Genomic DNA, 25,676 nt, shown 5'->3' with positions numbered 1-25,676 from the left:
CACTGACCCAGTCCCAGGCCCCAGGGGCTCTGGGCAGGAGCTGTCCTATGCCAGAGCTGGCCATGGTTGCCCGTGCAGGCCAACTGCTCTGCTCTATAGTGCCTTCCCACCCACACACACACAGGGAAAGAAGGAGGGAGAAAGGGAGGTGGTTAAACTCAGCATGCAATGATGAGTCAGACACTTGGCCAAAGCCCTCAGTGCTCCCAGCCTCTCCGAAAGTTAATGTTTCCATCTTCCTCAGCTAAAGACTGGCTCTAAAATGGTGCTGTCTGAAGGCTTAAAGCTATTGTGTCCTACAAAAATCAGGATCTCCTGCAACCCTGTTTTATGAAGGACAAATAAAACAAGGAAAGCCTGCAGTAGGCTTGGAGAGGTGAAATCTTGATCTTAACTAAAACCCCCTTTTAGCACGAAAGTGTTTTATTCCTACCATACCACTTTTATTCTCTGCAGCACAATAGAAATTTAGCCACACTGACTTGTGCAGGGATGTCATAGGATCGTAGAATGGTTTGGGTTGGAAGGGACCTGAAATGCCATCCCATCCCATTCCCTGCCATGGCAGGGGCACCTTCCACTAGACCAGGTTTCCCCAAGACTCATCCAATCTGGCCTTTGGACACTTTCAGGGATGGGGCAAACACAGCTTCTTTTGGCAGCCTGTGCCAGGGCCTCCCCACCCTCACAGGGAACAATTTCTTCTCAATACACGACATAGCCCTGCCCTCTGGCAATGGGAAGCCATTCCCCCTTGTCCTGCCACTCAGGCTCTTGTCCAAAGTCCCTTTCCAGCTCTCTTGTTGCCCCTTTTGGTACCAGCCAGTACTGTAAGGTCACCCCAAAGCCTTTCCTTTTCTAGACTGAAGAGTCCAAATTCTTTCATAAGCACAAGCTCTTATGCGGAGGAGGGCTGTCTCTGTTGTAGGGTCTCAGCAGCACTGACACCTACCTTTGCAGCATAAACCAGTTTGCAGAAGCCTGTGGTGCACTGCAGCTGCCACTGTAAACTGGAAGGGGACATGTCCCACCAGGCAAGAGCTAGGGCACCATGTGGAGAGAGGTCGCAAGGGATGCCAGGGAGGACTGAGTTGCTGCATTCTTCAGTAATGCTGTTCCTCAGTCAGCTGTGGCAGAGCTCAGCTGCACTGCTCACTTGCCCTCTCCCTGCATTGCCATTGCCACCAAATGCATGCTCAGTGTCCCTTCAAGCCTTGGACTGTTCCAAAAGCTACCAAAAAAAAAAAAAATCAAGAAAGAAACTGTCTTTTTGGACAGGATTCAGGTCTTTTTTTCATAACAGACATCCCACATGCCCCTTTCTGGTTAGTGTTGAGTTGGCCACCATGCAGAGAAGCATCTCTGGGCCACCACAGGGCCATGTTGGTTGGTTCTGGGGTCTTCTAGACACAAAGGTGAGCATCTCCCCTTCCTCCATATTCCACTATGGTGACAAGTGTTGTTTGACTGTTGCCTGAGAATATCCTTTCGAATCCCATGTACCTTTGAACACATTCCTAAGAACTTTTCAGACCAGATCTCTAACTCTTCTGCTGCTTTAAGTTGTCATAACCCTGCATAAAATAAACTCCCACATGCAGTTGGGCCTTGGAGGCGTGGTGATGGGTTGAGCACTGAAGATGTGCATTTCTTCAAGAGTTTTTTTTATTTTTTTATTTGTCCTTTCACTCCATGGGTTTACAGGGAGCATTGGTTGGCTTTGTGTCATGCCAGCAGAGTCAGGAGATTGTGCAGCATGTAATCTGTGTTTTGCCACAGGCATCTGAATATCCCGAGGAGCTGCTGAGATGTTTGGACAAGCCTTGTTTCCCACTCTCCTCTGTGTGGCTCTAGTTCCTCTCCACGCCGCTCAGCTTGATGTCGATGCTGGAGATGTCAGTCCTACCTCCTGTGCAGGTATTAACCAAATAATTTCGATCACCTTTGTGGGCAGCAGTTTTAACAATAACAGTGCTCACTTGTAGAACCTGCTTGCCAGGAACTGATACTGGGACATTCCACCTCTCCTGGCCCTTTGCACTCCTGTGGTAACAATCCATCTGTGGAGAACATCATCCTCCCCCCAAAATCGCGTTTCCAGGTTTGCTTTAGAGTGCATAGAGCTAGAGATGGAAGAGCTGGGGTCTGCCAGTGGTGGTCTCTCCCAGCAGGTGCAGTAACAATCACTGGTCAGTCTCCAGCAGTCAGCTCTCTATCTGATGCCAGAAAATTGTTCACTTTAAATCTGGTGATTTCCTCACTTTTCAGTTACATTGCAGAGGTGATTTATGGGTCCAGCCTGACTCTTACCAAAGAAAGCAAGATTTTCAAGATTGATTTAGTACTGAGATATGCTGGATTAATGGTTGGACTTGATAATCTTACAGGTCTTTTCCAGTCTTAATTATTCTGTGATTCTATAGCAGATCTTAGAAGTCCTGGTCACTGGGGAACCATCTGACCCAAACACAAGTGTCACTTCTAGAGCTAGGTGGGACTTGTGCTTTTCCCAGCATCACACTTGGTCCAGGTGTCTGGGGGACAGCAAAGGGGGTGCATGAAGTGCTCTGATATAGTCTGAATAAATGTCCCCATGCAGAAAAGAGGAACTGCCCCATCAATGTCTACTTCATCATTGACACCTCCGAGAGTGTGGCTCTGCAGACTGTGCCCATCCAGAGCCTCGTGGACCAAATAAAGAGGTTCATCCCCATGTTCATCGATAAACTGGAGAGTGAGCTCTACCAGAACCAAGTCTACATCACCTGGCAGTTTGGTGGGCTCCATTACTCAGACGTGGTAGAAATTTACAGCCCTTTAACAAGCAGCAAAGACATTTACCTGCCCAGGCTGTCTGCCATCAATTACCTGGGCCGGGGCACCTTCACGGACTGTGCCATCTCCAATATGACCCAGCAGATCCAGACCCAGATGGCCAACGGCGTGAACTTCGCGGTGGTCATCACCGACGGCCATGTAACGGGCAGCCCCTGTGGGGGGATGAAGATGCAGGCTGAGAGGGCACGAGACACGGGCATCAAGCTGTTCGCGGTGGCCCCCAGTGAGAAGGTGTATGAGCAGGGTCTGCGAGAGATCGCCAACCTGCCGCACGAGCTGTACCGCAACAACTACGCCATCACCCAGAGGGACACCCTGGAGATCGATGTCAACACCATTGACAGGATCATCCAGGCTATGGTAGGTGCAAGGAAGGGAACAGGGGGCACAGGAGGAGCAGTTCACAGATGGGGGATGCTTTCCCTTCTGTCGGGTTTTGGAGATAACCTCTCATAGGGAAAGTGGAGCCTTTTTCTGGTACTTAGCCAGGACGCTTTGGTTTGTGTCTCCATTTCCCAGCACGTCTGGGCAGGCTGCCATCCTAGTCCTGGCTCTTGCTGAAGACCAGGCCATACCCTGGCCTGCTCCCCATCCAGGGGCATGTGGAAGAGTGTGCCACGCTGAGACACGTGCTCACCATCACTATGGTCTTTGAGACTCCAGCTGTGAGGCGCTGTTAATCAGGGCCTCTCCAGAGGTCTTTACAGTCAGGAGTCCTTTACCACCTCTTCTCCCTTACCACCACGCTCCCTTCCAAGTGTGAGCTGCTGTCTCCCCGGTGGGACTGAGCACCTTAACTAATCTTCTTCCTCCTGTTCTCTCCTTTGCAGAAACATGAAGCCTATGGCGAGGTGAGTGAGCAGCATCTCTGTGCCTTTGCCACATGACAGGTTTAATTTGCCCCAGTTAGAGCAGACCAGCTCACACCTCAGAACATGGACATGCGTGGGATGGGTCCCTGCCCTCCTGTGGATCAGGCCAGAGTCTAGAGACACATTCCCTTATCCAGGGGTTCTAATGGTACACTGGACTCACTCCCTGTCTCCCCCTCACCTGCAGTGGTTCTGGTCTATAGAATAGACTCGTTTCTTCACTTTGTAGACACATTACATAAGTGCCTCCTGCTTCAGCCCCTGCTGAATCTCCTGCCCTGCTGGTACCACAGGGGCAGGCTTTGGCACACAGAGGTTGTGCAGGGGGTGCTCCAAAGAACATGCCAGTCCCATGATGACCGCAGATGAGCAAGCCCCCACTACCTCTAACACTTGGCAGTCTTGTTCTTCCAGTCTAGGCCTAGAGCCAAGCTATAATGAACATGCTCATGGCAACTTTCCACTCTTAATTTACGGGCAGCACTTCTTTGTGTGCTCGTTGCTGCTTCAGCCCTGACCCTGTTGCTGCTTCAAGCCCTGAGCTGATGGAGAGAGGCATGTGGAAAGCTGTGGGTGCAGAGCTAAGCTGAGTTTGGGATGCACACTGTCAGTACCTCAGTTTAATTTCTTGTATTTCAGTGCTACAAGATGAGCTGCCTGGAGATTGCAGGGCCACCTGGTCCCAAGGGATACCGAGGGCAGAAGGTAAGTTACTCTTAGCTGTGGAAAAGGCAATAATGCCCCTGCCTGCCGCAACCACTGCAGGATGCCCTAGACCTCACCTCATCTCAGCTGCCTTCTCAGGTAGCACCCAGGTGGGAAATACCCCCCAGCATCTGTCTTGGCCCTGGGAGACACAGCCAGCACTGGTGTGCCCATGTCTGTGCCGAGGCTGATGCACTGCCAGCCATGCAGAGAGACACCGGAGCACCTGAGGACACCAGGACTGAGGCAGCAGTTGCCACTGAGTTCCCCACTCTCAGAGCAGAGCTCTCACATGCACAAGGGTGTCCCACTCTCCTGTTCCAGCTCTGTGTGCTCTGATCTCCTAGAAACTGCCATTTTCTCAGTCAGCACCAAGCCTGTACTTATGCTGGGTTTTTCCTTTCTTTAGGGTGCAAAGGGGAACATGGGTGAGCCAGGTTCCCCCGGGCTGAAGGGACGACAGGTGAGTTGTGGAAAACCCTCCCTTCAGTTTGCTACATCTCTGATGACCTGAGGCTAACTCTCCCTGCCTTCCTCCCCGAAGGGTGACCCGGGTATTGAAGGTCCTATTGGATACCCTGGTCCCAAGGTGAGAATCACATAGCTGATGGCTGAGCTCTTTGCATTCCCTGATTTTTGGTAAAGCCAGGGGAGCTTTGCTTCTCCCTCACACCTGCCCATTTCCCACACCAGACCCCTGTACTCAGCTCCTGCTGACTGTCCAGGCACTAACACAGGGATTTTTGTTTTTTTCTTTGTCCAGGGTGTCCCAGGACTGAAAGGAGAGAAGGTGAGAAACAAGAGACTGAAGGGCTGGCTGGCACTTGGCAGGGACCACGCTCCTTTCTGATGCACAGAGATTAGCTGTGATGGGGAAGGGTAGCAACCCTATTAACATATTAATGTAATTGTTGACCTGGGGAGGGATTTCCAAGGGCATTGCAAAGCCTGTCTCCTCCTTCAGGCTTTGATCACTGTCTGGTGAAGCGGGAATGGGTTTAGGATGCAAATGGAGGGCGAGAGGCAGGTGGTGGGGATGGGGACTGAAGTGGGGGGCGGGGTGGTGGGGGATGCAGGCAATGTCTGACTTCCTGTCCTCTTCTGCTCCCAGGGAGAAATTGGATCTGATGGACGGAGGGTAAGAAAGAACATTTTCTAACTTGCACATATTTCCAACCCCCAAACCCTTGGACTGTGTGTTAATAGATCCCTCCTTTTTTTTTTTTTTTTTTTTTTTTTTTTTGCATGATCGCAGGGTGCCCCGGGCTTGGCAGGAAGGAATGGCACAGATGGACAGAAGGTAACTGGGAGCACTGGGAGCACCCCGTAATGTCGCTGCTGCTGTTCCGTTTCTTTACCCTCTCTCATCCCCACAGGCTGTTCAGTTTCTTCTCTCCGTCATGCTGGCTTTCTGTTCCACCTGAGGTTCCTGTGAACTTATCTGTACATTATTCTGCATGTCCTGTAGAAATGTGTGAAGTAATTCAGGTTGCAGGAATGAATCTCAGAATATGCTGAGTTGGAAGGGACCCACCCACAAAGATCAAGTCCAGTTCACACAGGACACCCCCACAATCCCACCCTGTGCCTGGGAGGTTGTCCAAACTCTCCTTGAGCTGTGGCAGGACTGGGGCCTGGGGAGCCTGTCCAGTGAACCCCCACCCTCTGGGGGAAAAACCTTTTCCTAATATCCAGCCTAAATCCCCCACACAGCTCCATGCCATTAAGCGCTGTCCCTCGGTCAGCAAGCTCTCTGCAGGACCTGGATGTGTGACCCAGTCTGTGCTCCTGCTGAGAAGGTGATAAGGCCATATAATTTGGGTGTAGATACCTTATCCTGGATGTTAGTGAGCCCTACAGGACACAGACACAGAAAGCTTCGCAGAAATTTGGTTTTCAGGGCAGTTTGTCACTTCATCTCTAAACCACAGCTTGTATTTAGTATTAAAGCCCTAAAGACAAATTCAAAGTCCCTGGCTTTGTCCACTGGCCAGCACACTCTGGCTTTGCACAGTTTCCTATACCCGGCCCCCAGTGTATGTGTGGGTAGTAACAGTGCTGCTGAAGCTCTAAAACATCCTTCAGTCCTCCCCACTCTAGAAACACTAAAGCCCTTCAGCTCCCCCCAGCCTCTGTCCCAGAGCTGTCTCAGCACACTCAGCACTGCGCTGTCTCAGTGACAGAGCTGTTTTGGGACACAGAGCAAGGCAGTCCCTTCTCTCACGGCGTCTGTCAGGCAGAGTGGTTGCTGCACTCTGACGGGAGAGGCATAAGAGAGGAGCAGCACAACCCTGAACATGAGTGACCACCAAACCCACCCTCAAGGGACATTCCCATCTCTCAGTGTACATTCATGGGATGAGCCTGCCTGATTTCCTTTAGTCTCCTTTCTTCTTCTCCACTTTTCTCCCTGTTCAAGGAATACACTTGCTATTTATTCTCTAGCTGTTGACAGATAAGGTCAGCAGATGATGCTAACATTATTAACTGTCAGCAAGAAAAGCTGTGTTTTCCCTTCAGCCACCTATAACTTCTCAGTCTTTTCCTTTTGAATGTAATCTCTCCAGGGCAGGCTGGGGAGAATTGGACCACCAGGATGCAAGGGTGACCCTGGTGACAAGGTAGGAATGCTTTACTCTTTCACCAGCACAGCAGTCATGTAGCTGCTGAGTGAGGTAGATAGGTAGAAGGATGGCCAGTGAGAGGTTACCAGCCCATTTTCCTACTGGCTGTATAATCTGACCTCAGACCTGGGATCCCTGGAATGGGGACCACAGTTTGATTTTTTTGTGCCTCCTTTCCGTGGACAAGCAAGCTGGGAGCCCCCAGTCTCCCTTCCCTCCACACAGGGAGGAGGAATTGCTCCTTTCATCAGCATTAGCAATAAGCAAAAACTAGCCTCTAGAGCAACTTTCTAAGCACTGGCTTAGAAATGTTATTTGATTAGAAAGTTTTCTTTTATTTATTCTTCATGGAAGTGTTCCCAATGTGAAGTGCATGGTTCTTTGTCATTTCCCTCCCCAGGGCCCTGATGGCTACCCAGGAGATGCAGGAGACCAAGGAGAAAGAGGAGATGCAGGCATAAAGGTACAAGTGCTCTGGACAGACAGCAGGGTGTGGGCGGAGGCAGCCAGTGGGGACAGCTAAACTCCATTCCCTGTATTTATATATATATATCTTAAATCCTTTACTGCTTATGGAGCTTTGGGGTCTGGATCTCACCACCAGGCAAGGGAGCTGAGAGAAGGGCTTTGCTGGCCTTGCTCCTTGGGCTACTTGTGGTGCAGTGTGCTGGTGAGGCAGGCAGTGACCATTGCCTCTCTGGTTGTTTCAGGGGGATACTGGCCGGCCTGGTCGCAGTGGACCCCTGGGGCCCCCAGGAGAAAAAGGAAGCCCGGTAGGTTCATGCTGCATTCAAATGTCTCCAGGGTTTTACTGTGGTCTGTTCATAAAACCACAGAATGGTTTGGGCTGCAAGGGACATTAAAGCTCATCCAGTCCCACCCCCTGCCATGGGCAAGGACACCTTCCACTAGCCCAGGTTGCTCCAAGCCCTGTCCAAGCTGGCCTGGAACACTTCCAGGGATGGGGCAGCCACAGCCCCTCTGGCTTTGGGCAGGACTGGACAGATGCTGTAAGGAACAGTTGACAAACCTGTTGTCAGCTGATGGAGGGAAGGTGACACGGGATCACTCTGCTTCAAGGCTGAAGCCCCTGCCCATGGCAGTGCCATGTGGGCATGCCAGGTGTGTGGAAGCAGAACCTGAGTGCTCATGCAGATTTCTGCTTGAGGAGGACTGCTTGACCCAGGGTAAAAATGGAAGGTGTGTGCACACCTTGACCTCTCTTCCAACAAACTGTATTTCTTTTTCTTCTCCAAGGGACTTCCAGGCAACCCTGGAGCTCAAGGGCCTGCTGGAACCAAGGGAAGGAAAGGTGAAGTGGGACCTCCTGGACCCAAAGGAGAGGCTGTAAGTGGCTGAATAGATCCCTGGGCATTGGGCACACTGCAGGAACCTGAGGCAGTTCAATGGATGAGTGCTGAGAAACTCCCCTGTCCTGCTTTGTGCATCCCAAAAGATGTGCAGATGCTGACCTCCTTGTGTCTCCCATCCTCACAGAGCAGAACTCCCACAATCCTAAGCCTGATGTTAACCATTCACCTTACAGAAACATCCTGTGTTCCCACATAACCACACAGCCCAAGCCTCTGTGGATGCTCAGGGACAGTTTGGTTGTACTCTGGCAAGTTACCCAAACCTCTGGCTCCTTGAAGCATCTCACAGAGGCTCTGGTGGTCATTATGGCAGAGCTCTGTGAAAAGGGCAGTGTCACATATCAGTGGTGTCACACAGACCCAGGTTAATACAATAGGGCACTGCGAATTCTGGGGAGTGGGTTGGAGAGGATGATCCCTGGCACAGCTCCCCCAGCACCAAGGGGCTAGAACCCAGCCAGCCTGTCCCCTTGTGCAAGATCCAGTGGGGAAAGCAACACTGGATGAGCTGGAAGTAAATCATAGTCTTTAACTCAGAGGGAATGAATCAGGTATGTTTGTGGTGAAACAACAGTCTGGCTGTTGCTTCCCAAAAAGGAAGCATGGACATCCCTCCTCCCCTGCTGCTGGGAACACACTTGTCTAGGGGGCAGGTGTACATCTCTTGGGCCCAGAGGGAGGAGAGAGGACAGCCAGGGGTCACTGCCCAGGTGACATCCATCCTCTCACCCCATTTATGTGACTTCTGTGTCTGCCAAGGGGCGACGTGGAGATCCAGGGACGAAAGGCAGCAAAGGCTCTCCTGGAGGCATAGGAGAAAGGGTGAGTGAAGCAACTTCCCAGATTATTGCAAATAAGCCCCAAATGTATAGGACTGGGGTGTGTGTGGTGTGCTACAGCCCAGCCATGCAGTGTCCATGCAGCACCAGAGCTGGGAATGCAGATCCCACTGTGCTGTGCTCCCACGGTGCTACTGGCACCAGGTACAGCCTCCTCCTCCAGGGTTTGGTCCAGAGAGGGGATGAAGGACAGCAAACCTCAAGGTTGAGAGACACATTCAGAGGGCACACTGCCCTGACACTGTTTCAAACCAAGAAACACCAGGTTTGGGAAGGGCATCATGGAGCACTGCCATGCACACAGATAGCATTGGAGACATCCCTGACCAGGAATATCTTTTCCTTCTCACAGGGAGATCCTGGTCCAGAGGGTACTCGTGGCCTGCCTGGTGAGGTTGGAAACAAAGGAGCCAGGGTAAGCATGGAGCTAGGCTTGATGACAGCCAGGAGGAAGGGGGAGCACTGGTGCCATCCAGGGCAGCTTGCCTGGCTTTCCTCCTCATGCACTGCATGTTCTTGTGTCTTTCTTTGCTGTGCAGGGAGAACAAGGACTACCAGGACCCCGAGGCCCTTCGGGTGCTGTGGGAGAGCCAGGCAGGATAGTAAGTCACACTTGGGCATGTGTGTGACCATGCCCTCCTTCTGTGGTGAGAACTTGCCCTGCTGACACAAGCTGCCTGCACTGTCCCTCCCAAGGAGAACCTGCATGACCTTCTCTCAGGGAGGCTCAAAAATCGAGTGTTCCCATGACAGTGTGGAAGGGATCTCTGGAGCGGGTGGGTCACTGGGAAAGAGAGAGGATGGGACTCCAGAAGCATCTGTTTGTCCTGGGTCTGTGCTTAGTTTATCATGCCACTGTGGCAGTAGGTGTGACATCCAGGTGGCTCTATGGGACATGGGAACCCCACTGCTGAGACAGTCACTGCCACAGTAAACTCACCAGCAAGGGAGATGGTCCTGCAGCGTCATCCTGAGAGCTGGTTTCTCCAGCACAGTCCCCTGTGTGCCAGGGGGCAGCAGGGAACATCCTCACTCACTTCCTGCCTTCTACCCAAATCTGTCCTGCAGGGATCACGTGGGGACCCTGGTGACTTGGGCCCAAGAGGTGATGCTGGACCACCAGGACCAAAGGTAAAGCTCATTAATAAACCTCTACATTTGGAAAGGCAGGTTTGTGTTCCTATTTACTTATTTATTATTAAAAAAAAAAAAAAAAGAAAAAAAATAACAAAAGAGGGAGAGAGAGAAGTAGGCAGAAACTTGTGTGCCTCAAAAACAGAATCAGACCTGAGCCTCCCTATGGGGCAGAGATGTAGGTCTTTCTCTAACCGAGACAGCTCCGATTACACTCCTCACTCTGAGAAAACTCAGGGGCATCCCTGGCACATGACATACCCAAGACCTTTCAAATCCTTGCTCTGCAAAGCTCTTTCTAGTGCTTCAGGGCCAGCTGCAGAAGCCTTGGCTCCTGGTGGTGTCTCACACCCAGAGAAGATGAAAATGGCTGTAACTGTCACAGACAGAAGCAGGTCAGAAGGGCCAGGTTTGGTATCTCATGAGTCTTTTTTTTTTTTTTTTACCAAAGGGTGACAGAGGCAGGCCTGGCTTTAGCTACCCTGGACCCAGAGGACCTCAGGTACGTATTCCTCATCCAGCACCTGAGAAAATCTGTTTGAGTGGATGTTGCTGTTGGATTCTAGCCCACTGAGAAAACTGGGAAGGAGGAAGAAAAATGCTCACAGATGTGAGCACAGATGTGTCACAGGGTCACAGATGTGTGGAGCCTGTGAAGGAGAAAGGGGGTTCAGCATCAGGACTGAACCTGGCCACAGTCCATGAGGTGCTGGGAACTCCAGCTCCAGTCATGGTGATGGTCCCTCAAGTATCAGCCTGAAGCTACAGCTGCTCTTCAGCTTTTTGCCCCTCACTGCAATCTTTGAGTATACTGGTGCACAGTGTGGGGCCAGTCCTGGACAGCTGCTAACCTCTTCCTCCTCTCATTTTGCAGGGTGACAAGGGTGAGAAGGGGCAGCCAGGACCCAAGGTGAGTGTGCTTGTCTCCATCAACTGTTTTTTTTTTTACTGACTGGAATGCCAAGGAGTTGTCTCCCAGCCCTCTGGAGTAATGACTAAGGAGCCAGCTCTGCCAGCAACTACCTTGGATGTTCCTGGCAGCTGGAGCCTGATTATATCTCCCAAGCCCATCTCCTTTTGAAATCATGTAATATGAAAAACGTGTTGCAGAACTTTTTTTTTTTTTTTTTTTTTTTTTTTGTTAATGCCTGTAAAAACACTGTTTGCTGTGCTCTGGGCTGCTGTTTTAGAGGATGCTCTCCCAGGCCAGGCAGGCATGTGTTTGTGATGCAGCAGAGTCTCTGCCTGAACACATCTAGATGTGCTCCATGCTGGAACTGTTTCTTCTTCCATCGAGCAGGGAGGAAGAGGTGAGCTTGGACCAAAAGGAGTACAAGGGACCAAAGGAGAGAAGGGGGAGCCGGTAAGCAGACTCCCTGTACTGCCCCAGGGTCAATGTCTCCCTCCCACATTGCTGCCATGTGTGCTGGGGATGACACTGCTGGTCTCTGCCTGGTCCCTGTGCTCAGGCTCAGGTGTGGCAGGCTGGTGACGGTGCTTAGCAGGGCTGGGAGTGACCAGGAGGTCAGGAGGGGCCCTGAACACCAGAGGCTGCATTACCAGCATTGCCCAGGAAATATTTTTCTCTTCTTTACTTCTTCCCCAGGGTGATCCTGGCCCAGGAGGAGAGCCTGGACAGCGTGGTCCACCTGGTGAAGCAGGCCCTGAGGTACAGTCCCATTGCATTGTGTCCGAGCAGACTGTTGGAGGGGACACAGCTGCCAGATATGTCCACTGGCTCACAGTGGACCTTCTCCCTCCCCTTCTGCAAAAAGCCACATTTTTTATGGCTCTGACATCTAGTTCCCAGAAAAAGAACTCTTGGGAAAACTGTGCCTGAAATCCCTGTGCTCTTCTTACAGGGGATCACTGGCCCACCAGGAGATCCTGGTCTGACTGTAAGTAACCCCTGCTACTCTTCTTCCTAGGGCAATCGTGGCTTTTCCGTGCACAGCCTAAGAACAAAACAGGACATCACGTCCTGCTGCTACCTGGCACAGGTGGCCTGTGGCTTCCCATGGGAGCCAGGGAAAGAGGGAGAGGGCTGTCTGGGTGGGAACGGAAAGGGGAGCCTTTGCTTTAGAGGGAAGTATTCACACTGCACCCCTTTCCTGGCAGGACTGCGACGTGATGACTTACGTGCGAGAGACATGTGGATGCTGTGGTGAGCTGACATCACCTCTCCCCAGGGAAGGGGAACAACCACATGAGGGATTGTGACAGGAGGTCACCAGAAGGTTCCCAGCATCACTGACCCTGTGTTTCCTTCCCTCTGTCCCTCTCCCCAGACTGTGAGAAGCGCTGTGGTGCCCTGGACATCATGTTCGTTATAGACAGCTCCGAGAGTATCGGCTACACCAACTTCACCCTGGAGAAGAATTTTGTCATCAACGTGGTCAGCAGGCTGGGCTCCATTGCCAAGGACCCCAAGTCACAGACAGGTCTGGACTCTCTGGGGGCACAGTGGGGCATGGGGAAAAGAAAAGGGTCTTGGATCCTTTCAACCTCAATGGTAATTTTCCACGTCTTTTCAGACCAATTGGGCAGCTCTTTGACTCTCTCCACTTTTTCCCAGTGATGCAAAGCCAAGTAATGTGACACTTTTTTGGCAGGTGCCCGTGTTGGGGTGGTACAGTACAGTCACGAGGGGACTTTTGAAGCCATCAAGCTTGATGATGAGCGCATTGATTCTCTGTCGAGCTTCAAGGAAGCAGTGAAGCGCCTGGAGTGGATCGCTGGAGGCACCTGGACACCATCTGCCCTTCAGTTTGCCTACAACAAGCTCATCAAGGAAAGCAGGAGAAAGAAAGCCCAAGTGTTCGCTGTGGTGATCACAGATGGGCGCTACGACCCGCGGGATGACGACAAGAACCTCGGGGCTCTTTGTGGTAGAGATGTGGTGGTCAACACCATCGGCATAGGAGACATGTTTGACCAGCCGGAGCAAAGTGAGACTCTGGTCTCCATTGCCTGCAACGAACCCCAGCGAGTCCAGAAGATGAGGCTCTTCTCAGACCTAGTGGCAGAGGAGTTCATTGACAAGATGGAGGATGTGCTCTGCCCAGGTCTGTCCCTGTCTTTGCATGGAGCTGAAGTTTTGAGCCCCAGGGTTTGGGGAAGGGGGCAGAGATGTGTCCCAGTAAGTTGGTCAGCAGCTGGGTCATCCATAGTGGGGTCTGGCCTTAGCCCTGAACTAAGAGTCCTTCCTCAGATACAGACCAACCTTTTGGGGCAGTCCTTTGGTGTTCCTTGTAAGTGACCTTGTCCTGCCACTCTGACTGTGCAAACTGTGAAAGAGGATGGAAACACATGGCTGATTTTTTCCTTGTTTCTTTTGCTTCCAGATCCACAGGTCATCTGCCCCGAGCTGCCCTGTCAGACAGGTAAACATTACAAGTAGCTTCATGCCATTTGCACATACTCTGGGGGGAGACTGCATGACGATCAGGAGTAGGAGAGGGGTGTGTAACCCTGTTCAATCCCTTTGGAAGGCAGGAGTTTGGGAAATAGTGTTACTTTACGTGAAGAGAGGCTCCAGGGTTTCATCTCCTGCTCTTTTCCTGTCTCTGAGTTCTCTGCACAGGTAGGTACGTGTGCACTGTGTGAGTGCACCAGCATGGCTCATCCCTGATAATTCTCCCCATCCGAATTCCTGGGAGCCACCAGGTTTTGACCTCCAAACTCAAGGCAAAAATCTCCTTGCTAACACCCACTCACATGACCTTTTTAGCAGAATGCTCCGTGGGAGTGACAGACAGAGCAGATTTTAAGGATCATCTGGAAAATGACAATGTAGTGGACCTAAAGCTTTGTCTTCTCTAATGCTGGCTGTATTTAATTAACAATTAACTCAGGGTGTTGTATTAAAGGAAAAGACAGTAAGGATACTCTGGTGCTCTGTGTGCTGAAGGTAGCTTTATTGGCTCACATTTTGCTTGTTAGGGGCAGATGTGCATCCCAAATTCCTAGAGATCCTGTCTATCTGAATCCCAATGTCTGTTTAAATACTATAGATGAACTCTGTGCTGATACACAAAATTTATAGAAGACCACAGTTTTGCCTGTTCTGCAATTTTTATCTCTTCTCTTACCATGAATGTTTTTGTGGCAGTCCCCAGCTTCAACTGAGCCTTATACAGAATATCAAATTTCATTTTTAAGTAAGTCCCTTTGTTTCCATGCAAAGGAAAGGAAAACTGGTACCAGGCTGCACAGAAATCCAGAGAAAATCTATAATTATTCCTGTCTAAAATCTCTTGCTGGTATTTTGAGTATTTGTACCTGGCCATACCGGGGACACAGTGTGCAACCGTGATGCTGAGGTTCTCTGCTGTGCCCTTTGAGGAACTTTGCCTGCAAATCTGTGCACAAGGAGGTGAAATACCCAGGCCACACTGATGATTGCTCAGGTGTCTTCAAAGGTTTTGGTCTTTGCAGCCTTCCCATTTTTGAGGAACACAAGCAGTGGCACACTTGTTTCTCCTGGACTTGGGCCATCAAAGCCCTGCAAAGCAGGGCAAAGTTGTCAGTCCTTTCCTTATAGTTCAGTTGGGTGTTCCTGTTCCTGATGCAAGGTCAGAACAGTTCACTGGTGTCTGGCAGCCCGGGGGACCAGAACAGAAATGGCTTGAGGAGGCATCTGAGGGGTTCCCTCTTTAGTGAATCCCTTAAGCCATGCCATACACAAACCAGGCTAAGTGCAGGCAAGACCCTGAGAACTTGGCAGGTAGTGTGATGTGGCTGTGTAAGGTTGGCCTCCTGTCAAAGTGCCCTTTCAGCATGGGCAAAAGTTGTTCTAGATCTGGTAGATGAAATTTTAAGTAATAGGTTCAGGAGTCTTTGGGCAAGGAGCCTCCCACCCACTGCACTGGCTGGTCCATGCTGCAATGTTTAGAAGGATGTGCAGTGGTCACACTTCCCTAGTGGCAAGGGAACATGTTGGGTGGGATGGGACATAAGGCACATGACAAGGCCCGGGGCTTCTCTGGTTCTTTCAGAGCATCCCATGAGCTCGTGCCAATTCCCATGCAGTTCCTCTGGTTGGAGACGGTGTCCTTCGGAGGGAGTGTGAGTGAGCCAGTGCACATCCAATGCATGTGTTGTGGACTGGCCAGACAGGCAGGTCAGGGAGGCAGCTAAACCAGCCCCGTTCTGGGCCCCATGGCTCAGCATGGTGGTTCTGACACTTGGAGGGGCAAATCAATTGCCCCAGCATTACCAGCCTGGGTAATGCCAGCAGAGCACAGGCAAGGGCAGGTACCACATAGAGCCTGTCGTCCCCCCATGCTGCCTCAGGGCTTTACCTGAGATTTTCCCATTTCAGCACAGCCCCTTGTCTCTCATCAGTTACTGCTGTGCTAACAGGATGCTGGAGGGTTGAACACTGAGCAAATCTGAACTAATCACTTGCTTCATAGAAACCGCATGACGTCCTGAGAGGCTTTTGCTAACTGATGCAAAAGGCTTTGCTTTGAGCTTTGAGGTTTTATTCAGAGTGAAATTCACAGTTAAATGCACAGCCAGGTGCAGACAGAGGCTCTTAGAGTTCTGACAAGCCCAGACACCACATGGCTTTGACTGCAGTTACTGCCCTGACGCTGAGGGCCAGGCAAGGAGGTCACATAATGCTGTCCCTTAGATGTGTTTCTGCCTTACAGCGTCATGTGGGCAGTTTGCACATAGCACAGTCCTAAGCTACATGATGGGTGAATCCCATCTGCAGAAGGAAGTGGTCTTTTTCCTGAGCACTCCTCCTTCTCCATCGTGTCTATCAGTAGGAACTGTGGTTCTGTGTAATTTGCTGGAGTCACTCATATTGATGTATGAAAGATTTCAGGGCAAATCTCATGGTTCCTTAGACACAAATGGCAGAAAGATTTAAAATCTGGCTTTGGTCTTTACTTTCCTGTCCTCATTAGCTCTGTTCTTCTCTGGTGCAGTGCAAGTAGGGAAGCCAGGTAGGTTTCAGAGATGCAGCCATTGCTAGCAAGCCCTGAAAATATTCTTTTGACGCTCACTTGCAGATGACAGGAACCCTGGGAGTGTAAACCCACTTATTTTCCGCCCCATGGAAGAGGGAGTCAACATAGATTTCCCCAGCACCATACACTCGATCGCCCAGTTCCTAAACTCCACGCGGGAATCCCAGGACCCCAGCATGTACACGCAGCTGGTGGCCACTTTGGCCTTTACTGCCGAAAAAGCCAAGTTTGCCACTGGAAATGAGCGGCAAGAGTGGATGGACTTGTTCATTGACACCTTCAAAATGGTGCACAGTGAGATTGTGGGGGACCCAGAGACTGTACTAGGGCTGTGCTGAGACCTCTCTTGTGGGTCACACGGAGGTGGAGGCTGAGTGGAGGTGAAACTCATTGCTCCTGTGTGGCAGAGGGGACAGCTTAGGGGAAGACGCTTTTAGTTCAGGAGAGACAGAGGCAGTGGAATGGCTTGGTTGCACTCAGCTGGGGACAGGACACAAAGAGTAGTTCCCTCCAGCTTGGCCACCATGATGGCTTTCCCCAGCAATATCAAGGAATGCTCTTGCTTTGCCTGCTGCTTTTTTGCCAAGAGCCTAATGATACATTTTCCCTACACCTTCCTGCATGTGTCCTTGCAGACCTCCTCCAAAGCATCTTCTGCATCCTCTCTCTCAGTTACCGCAGGCTCTCTCTGGGTCCTGCAAGGCTGACTAAGCAAGGTGCATCCCTGCTCACCACAGTGCCTCTGTGGAACCCCTTGTGGCAGCTGGGGATGTGGAGGGAAGGAGCAAGCACGATGGGAGAGGGAGCAACCCTCCTTTTCTATAGGGAGTGCTGTCACCTGGGCAGTGCTTCTCTCATAAGCTTTGTGGGCTCCCCTGGCCTTTTTCTGTGCTTGTACATTTGTGTTTCCTCTGTCATAATCCACAACATGTACCTGTCCATATACAAACCCCAGACATTCTGTCACATGGGGCCAGGTGGTCCAAAGCAAAACTCCTTGACTGATGTGAGTTGCTTAAAAGCAAGCTTGATGTAGCAGAGCCTACTCAATCGACACCCAGTGCTGCTTTGGCTCAGAGACCGTAGAGCCACCACCTGCACTGCAGGTATGTGTGTTTAGAAAAGATCTGGTATCTCCATCCGCTCAGCTACCCCTGGTTGCATAAAGTCAGGCAGGCCAGTGCCATTCCCACCTCCAGTTTTACTGCTCTCAAGGTCTGTTTAGAGGTAGTGGGATTTTGTGTGCAGATACAGGAGTAGAAGCGCTTACTCTGACTGACATGGTATTATTGCAATAAAGTACACTGATCAAATGTCATATTTAATGGGCAGAAGGGAGATGTGCCATCTTCAGGAATGTGGCTGTTACACCTGAATATTTCCAGGTTTAAAAAGTGGAGCTACTGCCAAGCTCAGCCATTGGAATTGCCCGCTTTGCACTTACTGCAGTGCTCCCCCAAGGTTTCGGCACTTTTTCCTCCCAGGGACAAGTTGCTCAGAAACTCTACTGCTGTCAGTGCAGAATTGAGGGAAAAGAGTTCTGAGGGCTTTCCATGATGTGCTCTGTGTTTTAGGTGAAAGCAAAAAGATCAGTCTCTGCCCTACTCTGGTCATAATTCACATATTCCGGATAGTCTGTGCAAAGCCAAACTCCCTATTCTCTTTTGATTTTTTACTGCAAAATTAGTGTCACTTAGCCTGCTGGGATGCAGAACTGAACTCAGAGTAGTTAAGCTGCTTCAGCCATGATGGCAGAGGAAAAGCTCCCAAAAATCACTGATTCGATAAGATCTCAGGGCTGGGACATTTTGACAAACAAAGAGAGGATTGGGGAAGATTTCAGCTAAGGGGGTGTTGATTTCATTTAATTTCATCACACAGTGACCATTTATTCCTAGAAAAACATTAGAAACAAAGTTTTTTACCTCAGCCCTTTAGAGGTGGGGAGAGGGAGAAAACTTCTCTTTGCACGAGGAGTATTTGTGCTTGTTCTTGTTAGAGGCAAATGGGTGAAGGAGTGTTTTTTTGAGCATAATCCTAGCTAATCCCTCTGATAAAACCAGATGGATTTCATCACAGTAGCAGTTCCTTCAGTGAAGCTCTTGGGCAAAGTAAAGACAGATAAGGAGCTGTGTAAAGGATGGTCCACGCCTTCCCAAAGACAGGAGGGGCTGGGAAGGGGGGAAACCCCAAAAAAGGTCTGGGACATCAGTCCCCACCTCACTTTCATCTCCACTGTCAACACTGGGTAAGAATAGAGGAAATACAAGTTCCTCAGGTTTTAGAAGAAACAGGAAGGTGATGTGAATGGGTGGGGTTGCTCTGCACACACTAATGGCAGAAAAATCAATGATATTTCCGATTATTTGTGTTGCCTTTGTTAGACATCCTCAGCTGTGAGCCACAGGCATTCATGATCCACATGAAAAAGACCAATGCACCAGTTAAAAGCATGACGGCATTGGTTTGCCTAATTAATGGTGGTGCCTTTGAGAGTTTCTCTTCCAGTTAGAATGAGAATCTTGCTGTAGGAAAGGGTGCTCAGGTCCTCAGCCTCTCAGAAACGCGAACAAGCTGCAACCAGAGCCTGACACTGAACAGGACAAACCCAAGGCTTTGCTGCCTCAGATTCCCTTGGGATAACTCATGTAAAGGCACCTTATCAAACACTGGAAGGCAGCCTTCTCCAGCTGTGAGGGCTGAGCAGTGAGCCTGGGGAATGCTCCTATCAGATGTGCACTACGCTCTCGCTGAAGCTCCATTGAGTGATGCTGCCCTCTGCTTAGCCAGGAGTTCTTCAGGCTTTCTTGTCGTCTTAAAAAACATGTGGGCAGGCCTTGGGGGAGGCTGTTAACACTGCCCCAACATGACACACAGCCGCTGCTCCCACCTGCTTTCAGAGACCCTCACATAGGTGTTGGGCTGTGTGGTTGCAAGGGGGATTCCTTCCTGCCTTTCCTCCTCCATGGCTGCTCAGAGCAGGTGAGGACCAGGAGTGCAGGTGCTGCCAAGGCAAGGTATCCTTGCAGCAGCAGTGCCTGCATACCAGGAACTGCAGCATCAACGTGCCTTTACACAACATTTCTCGCAGAAGTTTGGGCAGAGGTGAGTATGTGCCTTTATTGCTTTAAAAGAGGGGAGGTAACAAGTGAGAGGACAAAAGGAAATGGTCTCAGGTTGCACCAGGGGAGATTTAGATTGGATATTAGGGGAAATTTCTTCACTGAAAGGGTGCTCAGGCACTGAAAAAGGCTGCCCAGGTAAACAGTAGAGTCATCATCCAAGAAAGTGTTCAAAAAACGTGATGTGGTGCTTAGGGATATGGTTTAGGGATTAACATAATAGTCCTGAGTTAATGGTCAGACTTGAGGATCTCAGAGGGCTTTTCTAATCATTCAGATTCTGTGATTCCCCAGTTCTGTGCCGAACCCAGGCACAAGCACTGTTCAGCACCAGGGAAGCTCTTTGTCAGGCTGTATTTGCTCATAGTGTGGAAATTCAATCTAACGTTACACTCCTATGGCCAAGGTTACCCCTTGTTGCCAGAAATGGATGCTCAAGGTGGGGCTGCTCCAGAAGTTCCTATTCTTTGCCAGGGATGCAACAAAACATGGCAGTATCTTCGGGACTTCACCCTTTTAAGATTCAGTCTCAGACCCACAGAACTGCTGGAGACTGCTATGGGCATTGTCCTGCTGTCAGCTCAGGAGGAACTCAGAGGAACACTAAATGCAATGCACATAACTACAGAAAAGGGAGAAAATAATGGTTCCTATCAGCTGACTCAAAAGATAGCTACTTTCTTCTCCTTTTTGTTTTTATTCACTGCATATATTCATATATTCTATATGGTTAGACTGGGCTTGGAGCAACCTGGTCTACTGGAAGGTGTCCCTGCCCACGGCAGGGGGTAGGAACAAGATGAACCTTAAGGTTCCCTCCAACCCAAAGCATTCTGTGATTCTCTGATTCTATGATTTTATGACAGTAAACCACTCTCCCGAGGTAACTGAGAGGTTTTCAGGTGCTGCTTGCCATTAATCTCTGGATATTCCTTTCACAAATAAGAGCTGGAAATTGATGTAGGGCAGTGGGCATAATTCTGGGACTGAAATGCACAGACCTGTCTAACTTCACAAGGGTCGGTCCCACAGTTAACATTCATTAAATGCTAAGTAGCTGAGGGCATCAAAAGCAAACCTCCTACATTTCAAGCTGTAAAGACAGGCTTTGGTAGTGGGGTTGGGCTGGTCCTTCTTTGGACATGGATGCACAGAGGCAACTCCAACCTAAATTATCCCTTAGTCTTCTCATCCTCCCAGCTCCTGTCATCTTCTTCCCCCTGCAGAGCTTGCTGTAGCCCAGTGCACCCAGCGCCCCGTTGACGTCGTTTTCTTGCTGGACGGCTCGGAAAGGATTGGGGAGCAGAACTTCCAGAGTGCCCACCGCTTCGTGGAGGATGTGGCCCGGCAGCTGACACTGGCCCGGAGCAACAGCGACCACATGAATGCCCGGATCGCGCTGCTGCAATACGGCAGTGAGCGGGACCAGAACGTGGTCTTCCCGCTGACCCACAACCTCACCGAGATCTCTGACGCCCTGGCACAGATCAAGTACCTGGACTCATCCTCCAACATTGGGTCAGCCATCATCCACGCCATCAACAACATTGTGCTCAGCCCAGGCAATGGGCAGCGACTTGCCCGGCGCAATGCTGAGCTCTCCTTCGTCTTCATCACCGACGGCATCACGGGAAGCAAGAACCTGGAGGAGGCCATCAACTCCATGAAGAAGCAAGATGTCATGCCCACGGTGGTGGCTCTGGGGAGCGATGTGGACATGGATGTCCTGCTGAAGCTTGGCCTTGGGGACCGGGCAGCCATCTTCCGGGAGAAGGACTATGACAGCCTCTCCCAGCCCAGCTTCTTTGACAGGTTCATTCGGTGGATTTGTTAAAAGAAGGGCACACTCACAATCCTTCTCTCACTGATATACACACCCCTGATATTACCTGTTGTATTTTCTTCCCCCTGTATGGTTGCTAGCCCTGAAGACTTGCCCTCTAGGTCCTCCTTTCTAGCCAAAATCCAGTGCTCTTTATTGATTTTCATGATGAAGTCATGTATCTTACATTTATGGTGCTAATTAAAACCCAGATCAAAGCAGGATACAGAGCCATATGAAGTACTTCTGTAAAGCTTTGCACACACCAAGCCTTGCACACACCAAGCCATGACTTGTGTACGTACTGTAATCCTAGGAGGACTTATCAGAGATGCAAAAAACCTTTCCAGTCTAGCAGGACCAATGAATAACTCAAACTCTCAATATCTCTCAGTGCCTCTTGCCCCTCCTTTCTGTGAACAGTGGGATGGAGTGAGAGGTTTTGCTGCCTTCCACAGATGCTCCTTTGGGGGATATATCTGTCTTAAATTTTGCAAATCATCTCTAAGATCGTTATTTTCCTGTGGGCCATACCTGCCTTGATTCCTTCTGTTATTCTGCCCTTCATCAGAACCTGCTCATCTATTACTGCACTCAGAATCTCAGTTGAGAGGGGCAGCATGACTCCCAGCATCAACAAAATACTGGACAGCCACCAGAGCTGCCTCCCAGTCATCCCAGTATGCTCAAAGCATCCATGGTACCTTCCTCCCACCAGCATCTGCTCAGCAATGCCCAGATTTGAACTCGAATTGTGCTGTCTGCAAAAATAAACAAACCTTTTCCAACCTATCCTGAAAAAGCCTCTTTTTTTTTTCCATAGTTGTGGGGTGTGGAGACGCTGGGGGGGATCCTCTAGGTTAGGGAGACACAAGAAGCTTCCCTCAAAACGCCGATAAGACCCATTGGCTCCTTCCTCTGTTCCTGTGTCTATTTCTGTGTCCTTGAGCCACTCCCCTCCGTATTCCCTGATTGGTCCTCATCTTGGTACTGCCCGAGACCAGGGTGCCCCCGGGCCCCAGGGGAGAGAGAAACCTGGACCCCCCCACATGTGCGTGCCTGGGACCTGAACATGTTACCACGCTGCTGAATTAAACATCTGTGGATATTATGCAAAGGCCCTTTTTGCTTCCTTACCCTGGACTTTACTAGCAGCAATTTGGGCTGCAACAGTGGGGATTTTAAAAATTTTTTTTTAGTGAGCAGCTGATTCTCCTGGTTTCAAGCTGGCAAATCCAGATAATCATGGAATCACAGAATGGTTTGGGTTGGGAGGGAACTGAAAGATCATCTCATTCCACTCCTCCTGCCATGGGCAGGGACACAGATTGCTCCAAGCACTGGTCTTGAACACTTCCAGCTGTTCATGCTCCTCATCTGTTTGTGGGAGAATCCTTCTGCCATGGTGAGCTTTTTCCTATAAATTATTACCCTGGCATGGAGGATGGCAGCCCACATAATTACAGCATCCCCCAGCCACTCCCTCTGCTACACCTGGGAAAGCTCACACGAAATGTAAGGAGTTTTACGGGATCAATGTTAGCAGCCACCATCATTACCCAGGAAAAAACACACGGACACCAGCAGATTGGAAAACAACATGTGATGACTTTCAGCAGGCTCTCCCAGAAGATAGAGGGTGGAAATGTTGTCCATTAAGTTGGAGATTCCAGGTCAAATTATTTACAAGCTCTTGCACACAAGAAAAATCACTCAGCAGGCAAAACACTGCTCCAGGGGGAAGGGGGAGGGAGAGGAGTGACATGCAGGGGATTCCGACAAGGAGTTTGGTCTCATGTTTTGCTGATCACCACGGAGCAGGTGGGACATGCCAGACCTTTAGTCAGAGTCAGAGCTGCTGCTTGAGCTGCTGCTTGACCTGCGTGAGCCATCAGAGGGCTGGGAAAGAGAGAACAACTTTAGGACAGCAGGGAAACAAGCCTCTGTCACAGCATTACTGAGATGGGTTGGGGACCCTGTGGTGGCTGCCCCATATTGTGGGAAGGCTGGAGGTTTTTTATTATTTTTTTACAAGACTCTTAAAGTCAATAAAGGAAATTCCAGAAAGGTCTTGCTTTCTGCCAGCAAAGACCAACGTCACAGCAGATCACTACCAGAGCTGTTTCCCAGTGAGAGGAGCTGCTGGTAGGATTTGTTTGAGAAATGCTCCCACCTCCAATGTTGTAAATGGGGCCTTGTTTAGCAGTTCCTCATTTAGACCTGCTCAGGATGGTGCCCATCCCTGGAATGGTATTTTCTGCAGAGTTTACTCTAAGCACAGAGAATTGCTTCTCCTTTTCTGGTTTTATTTTGAGAGTTTTTTTTTGTTTTAAAGGGGAGCCAAACAGTTCCTCTGCTGCAAGACCCTGAGTGAATGTCCATTATGGAGGCACGACTTGCACTCAAATGAGCAGGACAAAGTCCTGTGATTTAATACACTGCACGGTGTGCCCCGAGCCATGCTATCCCTTCAAATGGCTTCAAGGAATTTCATGGATTGCTTTTTAAATTACTCACTTAAAATGACTCATTCTTGCCTATTTATTATTCTAATGAGATTCTACATCTAAAAAAAGCCACTGATGTTTGGGCAGTTTGCTCCAGCCACCATAGGGTAGGAGAGGAGAGTCCCAGCTGCTTAGGCCAGATGCTGTGGTATGCTGGAGGAGGTCCACAGCAGAATTAGGGAAGGGTTCTCTGCTGTCCCACTCTTACCTTGCCTTCATGGTTCTTGCAGTGCTTCTTCTTATGGTGCTTCTTATGGTGCTTCTTATGGTGCTCCTGGTGCCCGTGAGGATGATGCCCCAATGGGGGGTGCCCGTGGGGGTGCTGGCCATGCGGAGCAGGGCATGGGGGGCAGACTGCCACACTGCCAGGGCAGGAACCCATGCCAGGACCGGGATGTCCTGGAGGGACAGCAGGGCACACTGCAATGCCACCAGGGTAGGAACCTGTACCAGGAGCGGGGTATCCTGGAGGGGCGGGAGGGCACACTGCAAGGTGCGGTTGTGGCAGGCCTAGGAAGAAGAGGAGCCTGTTAGTGGGCAGAGACAGGCTCCCCCCAGACAGACAGTGCAGGAAGCTGGTGCACCCCTCCACCCAAAGGGCCCACCCTGGTCTACCAATTCCTCACAAAGGACACCCCACACCCCTTTGGCATGCAGGTAAATCCCCCAGGTGTCTGAGGCCACGGCATAGAGCTCCCCTCTAAGTCCTGATGGCTGTGTGGTACCTGCAGCCCTGCCTGGCCTCACAGCCCCTCACCTTGGTTGGGGTCACACATCCTCAGTGGTGTCCAAGCTGAAAGGGAAAGACAGGTACCATAAGTCACCTCCTGCCATGATACTGCCCAGCCAGCAGCTCGGACCTGTCTCCTCTGGCCCACATCTGCCCTCAGCACAGGGACCATGCTTGCTTTCCCCAGAGTGCCATACCCCCACAGACTCCAACCACCATCCTGTCCCTTTGGTGACAGCACCAACCCCCAGAGCGACTGTCCCCCGCTCCATGCACCCCCAAAGCCCAGGCATGTGGTTTCCATTTTTAATAGAAATAAATCCACACTGGCCCAGCCTGGGTGCCAAGCTCATGTCCTCGTGAGCCACAAGAGACTGGGCACACACGCCTGGGTACAGTGCCCACCATAGGGACAGTGCACCCTGACCCACGGGTGCCCATGCTCCCACTTCCCCCGTGCTGCCCTGCACTCACCAAACCTGTGGAAGAGCTCCCAGAAGAAGCAACGCTGGCAACACTCGGGATCTCCGTCCTTGGCATGGCTCTCCTGGCTCTAGGGCATCCTTTAAATAGCGGGGCCCTGCCCCTTTGAGCACGGGTGCGGCGGGCAAGGGTGACACCTGAGAGGTGACACCGCGCCGTCACCATGGGCACGAAAGAAACGTCAACACGCCACTCCCAGCCGGCACAAAGGTCCCACAGGGATAATAAACACAGGCTATGGAGGGCGGTGATCCCAGCTCCCGGCGTCAAAGGAGGGATGGAGTGAGTCAGCTGACCCCACCATGAACCCTGACTCATTGCTCCCCGCTCAGGCACAGTGTCTAGGAACAGGGGTGACCTTCGCACAGACGGGGCTGTGAGACAGCTGGTGTGGCAGCCTGACACTGCTCAGGGTGCTGCCACGGTGTGCAGGTGGAGGACACAGTATCTGCTGACACACCCGGTCAGCATGGACAGGAGACAGGGCTGGATGCCCTGATTTTCAGGTTTTCCTCTTGGAGGATCTATGAGGAAGGTGTAGGATTTCTCCCATCTCAACCCACCCCATCTCCCTGCTAATACTTCTGATAGTGCCTCATGTTTGGCAGTGCTCCCTTCCTAGGCAATTCAACGGGTTGGAATTGTC

General features: G+C 50.8%; 2 protein-coding genes across 3 annotated transcripts; one reads left to right on the top strand and one right to left on the bottom strand.

The window, feature by feature from the left end:
• Positions 1-1,787: 1,787 nt before the first annotated feature.
• COL6A2 (collagen type VI alpha 2 chain) lies at positions 1,788-22,102 on the top strand. Of its 2 annotated transcripts, none has more exons than XM_041406118.1 (27): positions 1,788-1,917; positions 2,600-3,198; positions 3,669-3,689; positions 4,350-4,415; positions 4,825-4,878; positions 4,960-5,004; positions 5,179-5,205; positions 5,527-5,553; positions 5,671-5,715; positions 6,983-7,036; positions 7,440-7,502; positions 7,750-7,812; positions 8,297-8,386; positions 9,172-9,234; positions 9,604-9,666; positions 9,791-9,853; positions 10,320-10,382; positions 10,837-10,887; positions 11,260-11,295; positions 11,686-11,748; positions 11,992-12,054; positions 12,248-12,283; positions 12,504-12,549; positions 12,674-12,826; positions 12,998-13,450; positions 13,730-13,768; positions 20,715-22,102. In XM_041406118.1, the coding sequence occupies exons 1-27, from the start codon at positions 1,809-1,811 to the stop codon at positions 21,320-21,322; spliced, it is 3,063 nt and encodes a 1,020-aa protein (XP_041262052.1). In that variant the 5' UTR covers positions 1,788-1,808; the 3' UTR covers positions 21,323-22,102. The 2 variants fall into 2 exon arrangements, with proteins under 2 accessions (XP_041262052.1, XP_041262053.1); XM_041406119.1 differs by lacking the exon at positions 20,715-22,102 and adding an exon at positions 16,409-20,705.
• A 976-nt stretch (positions 22,103-23,078) lies between these two features.
• On the bottom strand, positions 23,079-25,098 carry LOC121336747 (histidine-rich glycoprotein-like). Its single transcript, XM_041406155.1, has 4 exons — positions 25,022-25,098; positions 24,575-24,610; positions 24,026-24,327; positions 23,079-23,209 (listed from the first exon to the last, which is right to left on the bottom strand). The coding sequence occupies exons 2-4, from the start codon at positions 24,591-24,593 to the stop codon at positions 23,150-23,152; spliced, it is 381 nt and encodes a 126-aa protein (XP_041262089.1). The 5' UTR covers positions 24,594-24,610; positions 25,022-25,098; the 3' UTR covers positions 23,079-23,149.
• Between the last annotated feature and the right edge of the window lie 578 nt (positions 25,099-25,676).

Source organism: Onychostruthus taczanowskii, unplaced genomic scaffold (assembly GCF_017590055.1).
Source record: "Onychostruthus taczanowskii isolate IOZ18803 unplaced genomic scaffold, ASM1759005v1 scaffold241, whole genome shotgun sequence".
Classification (NCBI taxonomy): domain Eukaryota; kingdom Metazoa; phylum Chordata; class Aves; order Passeriformes; family Passeridae; genus Onychostruthus; species Onychostruthus taczanowskii.
Note: the sequence above shows the minus strand (reverse complement) of the source record. Positions and strands in the feature narration are given on the sequence as shown.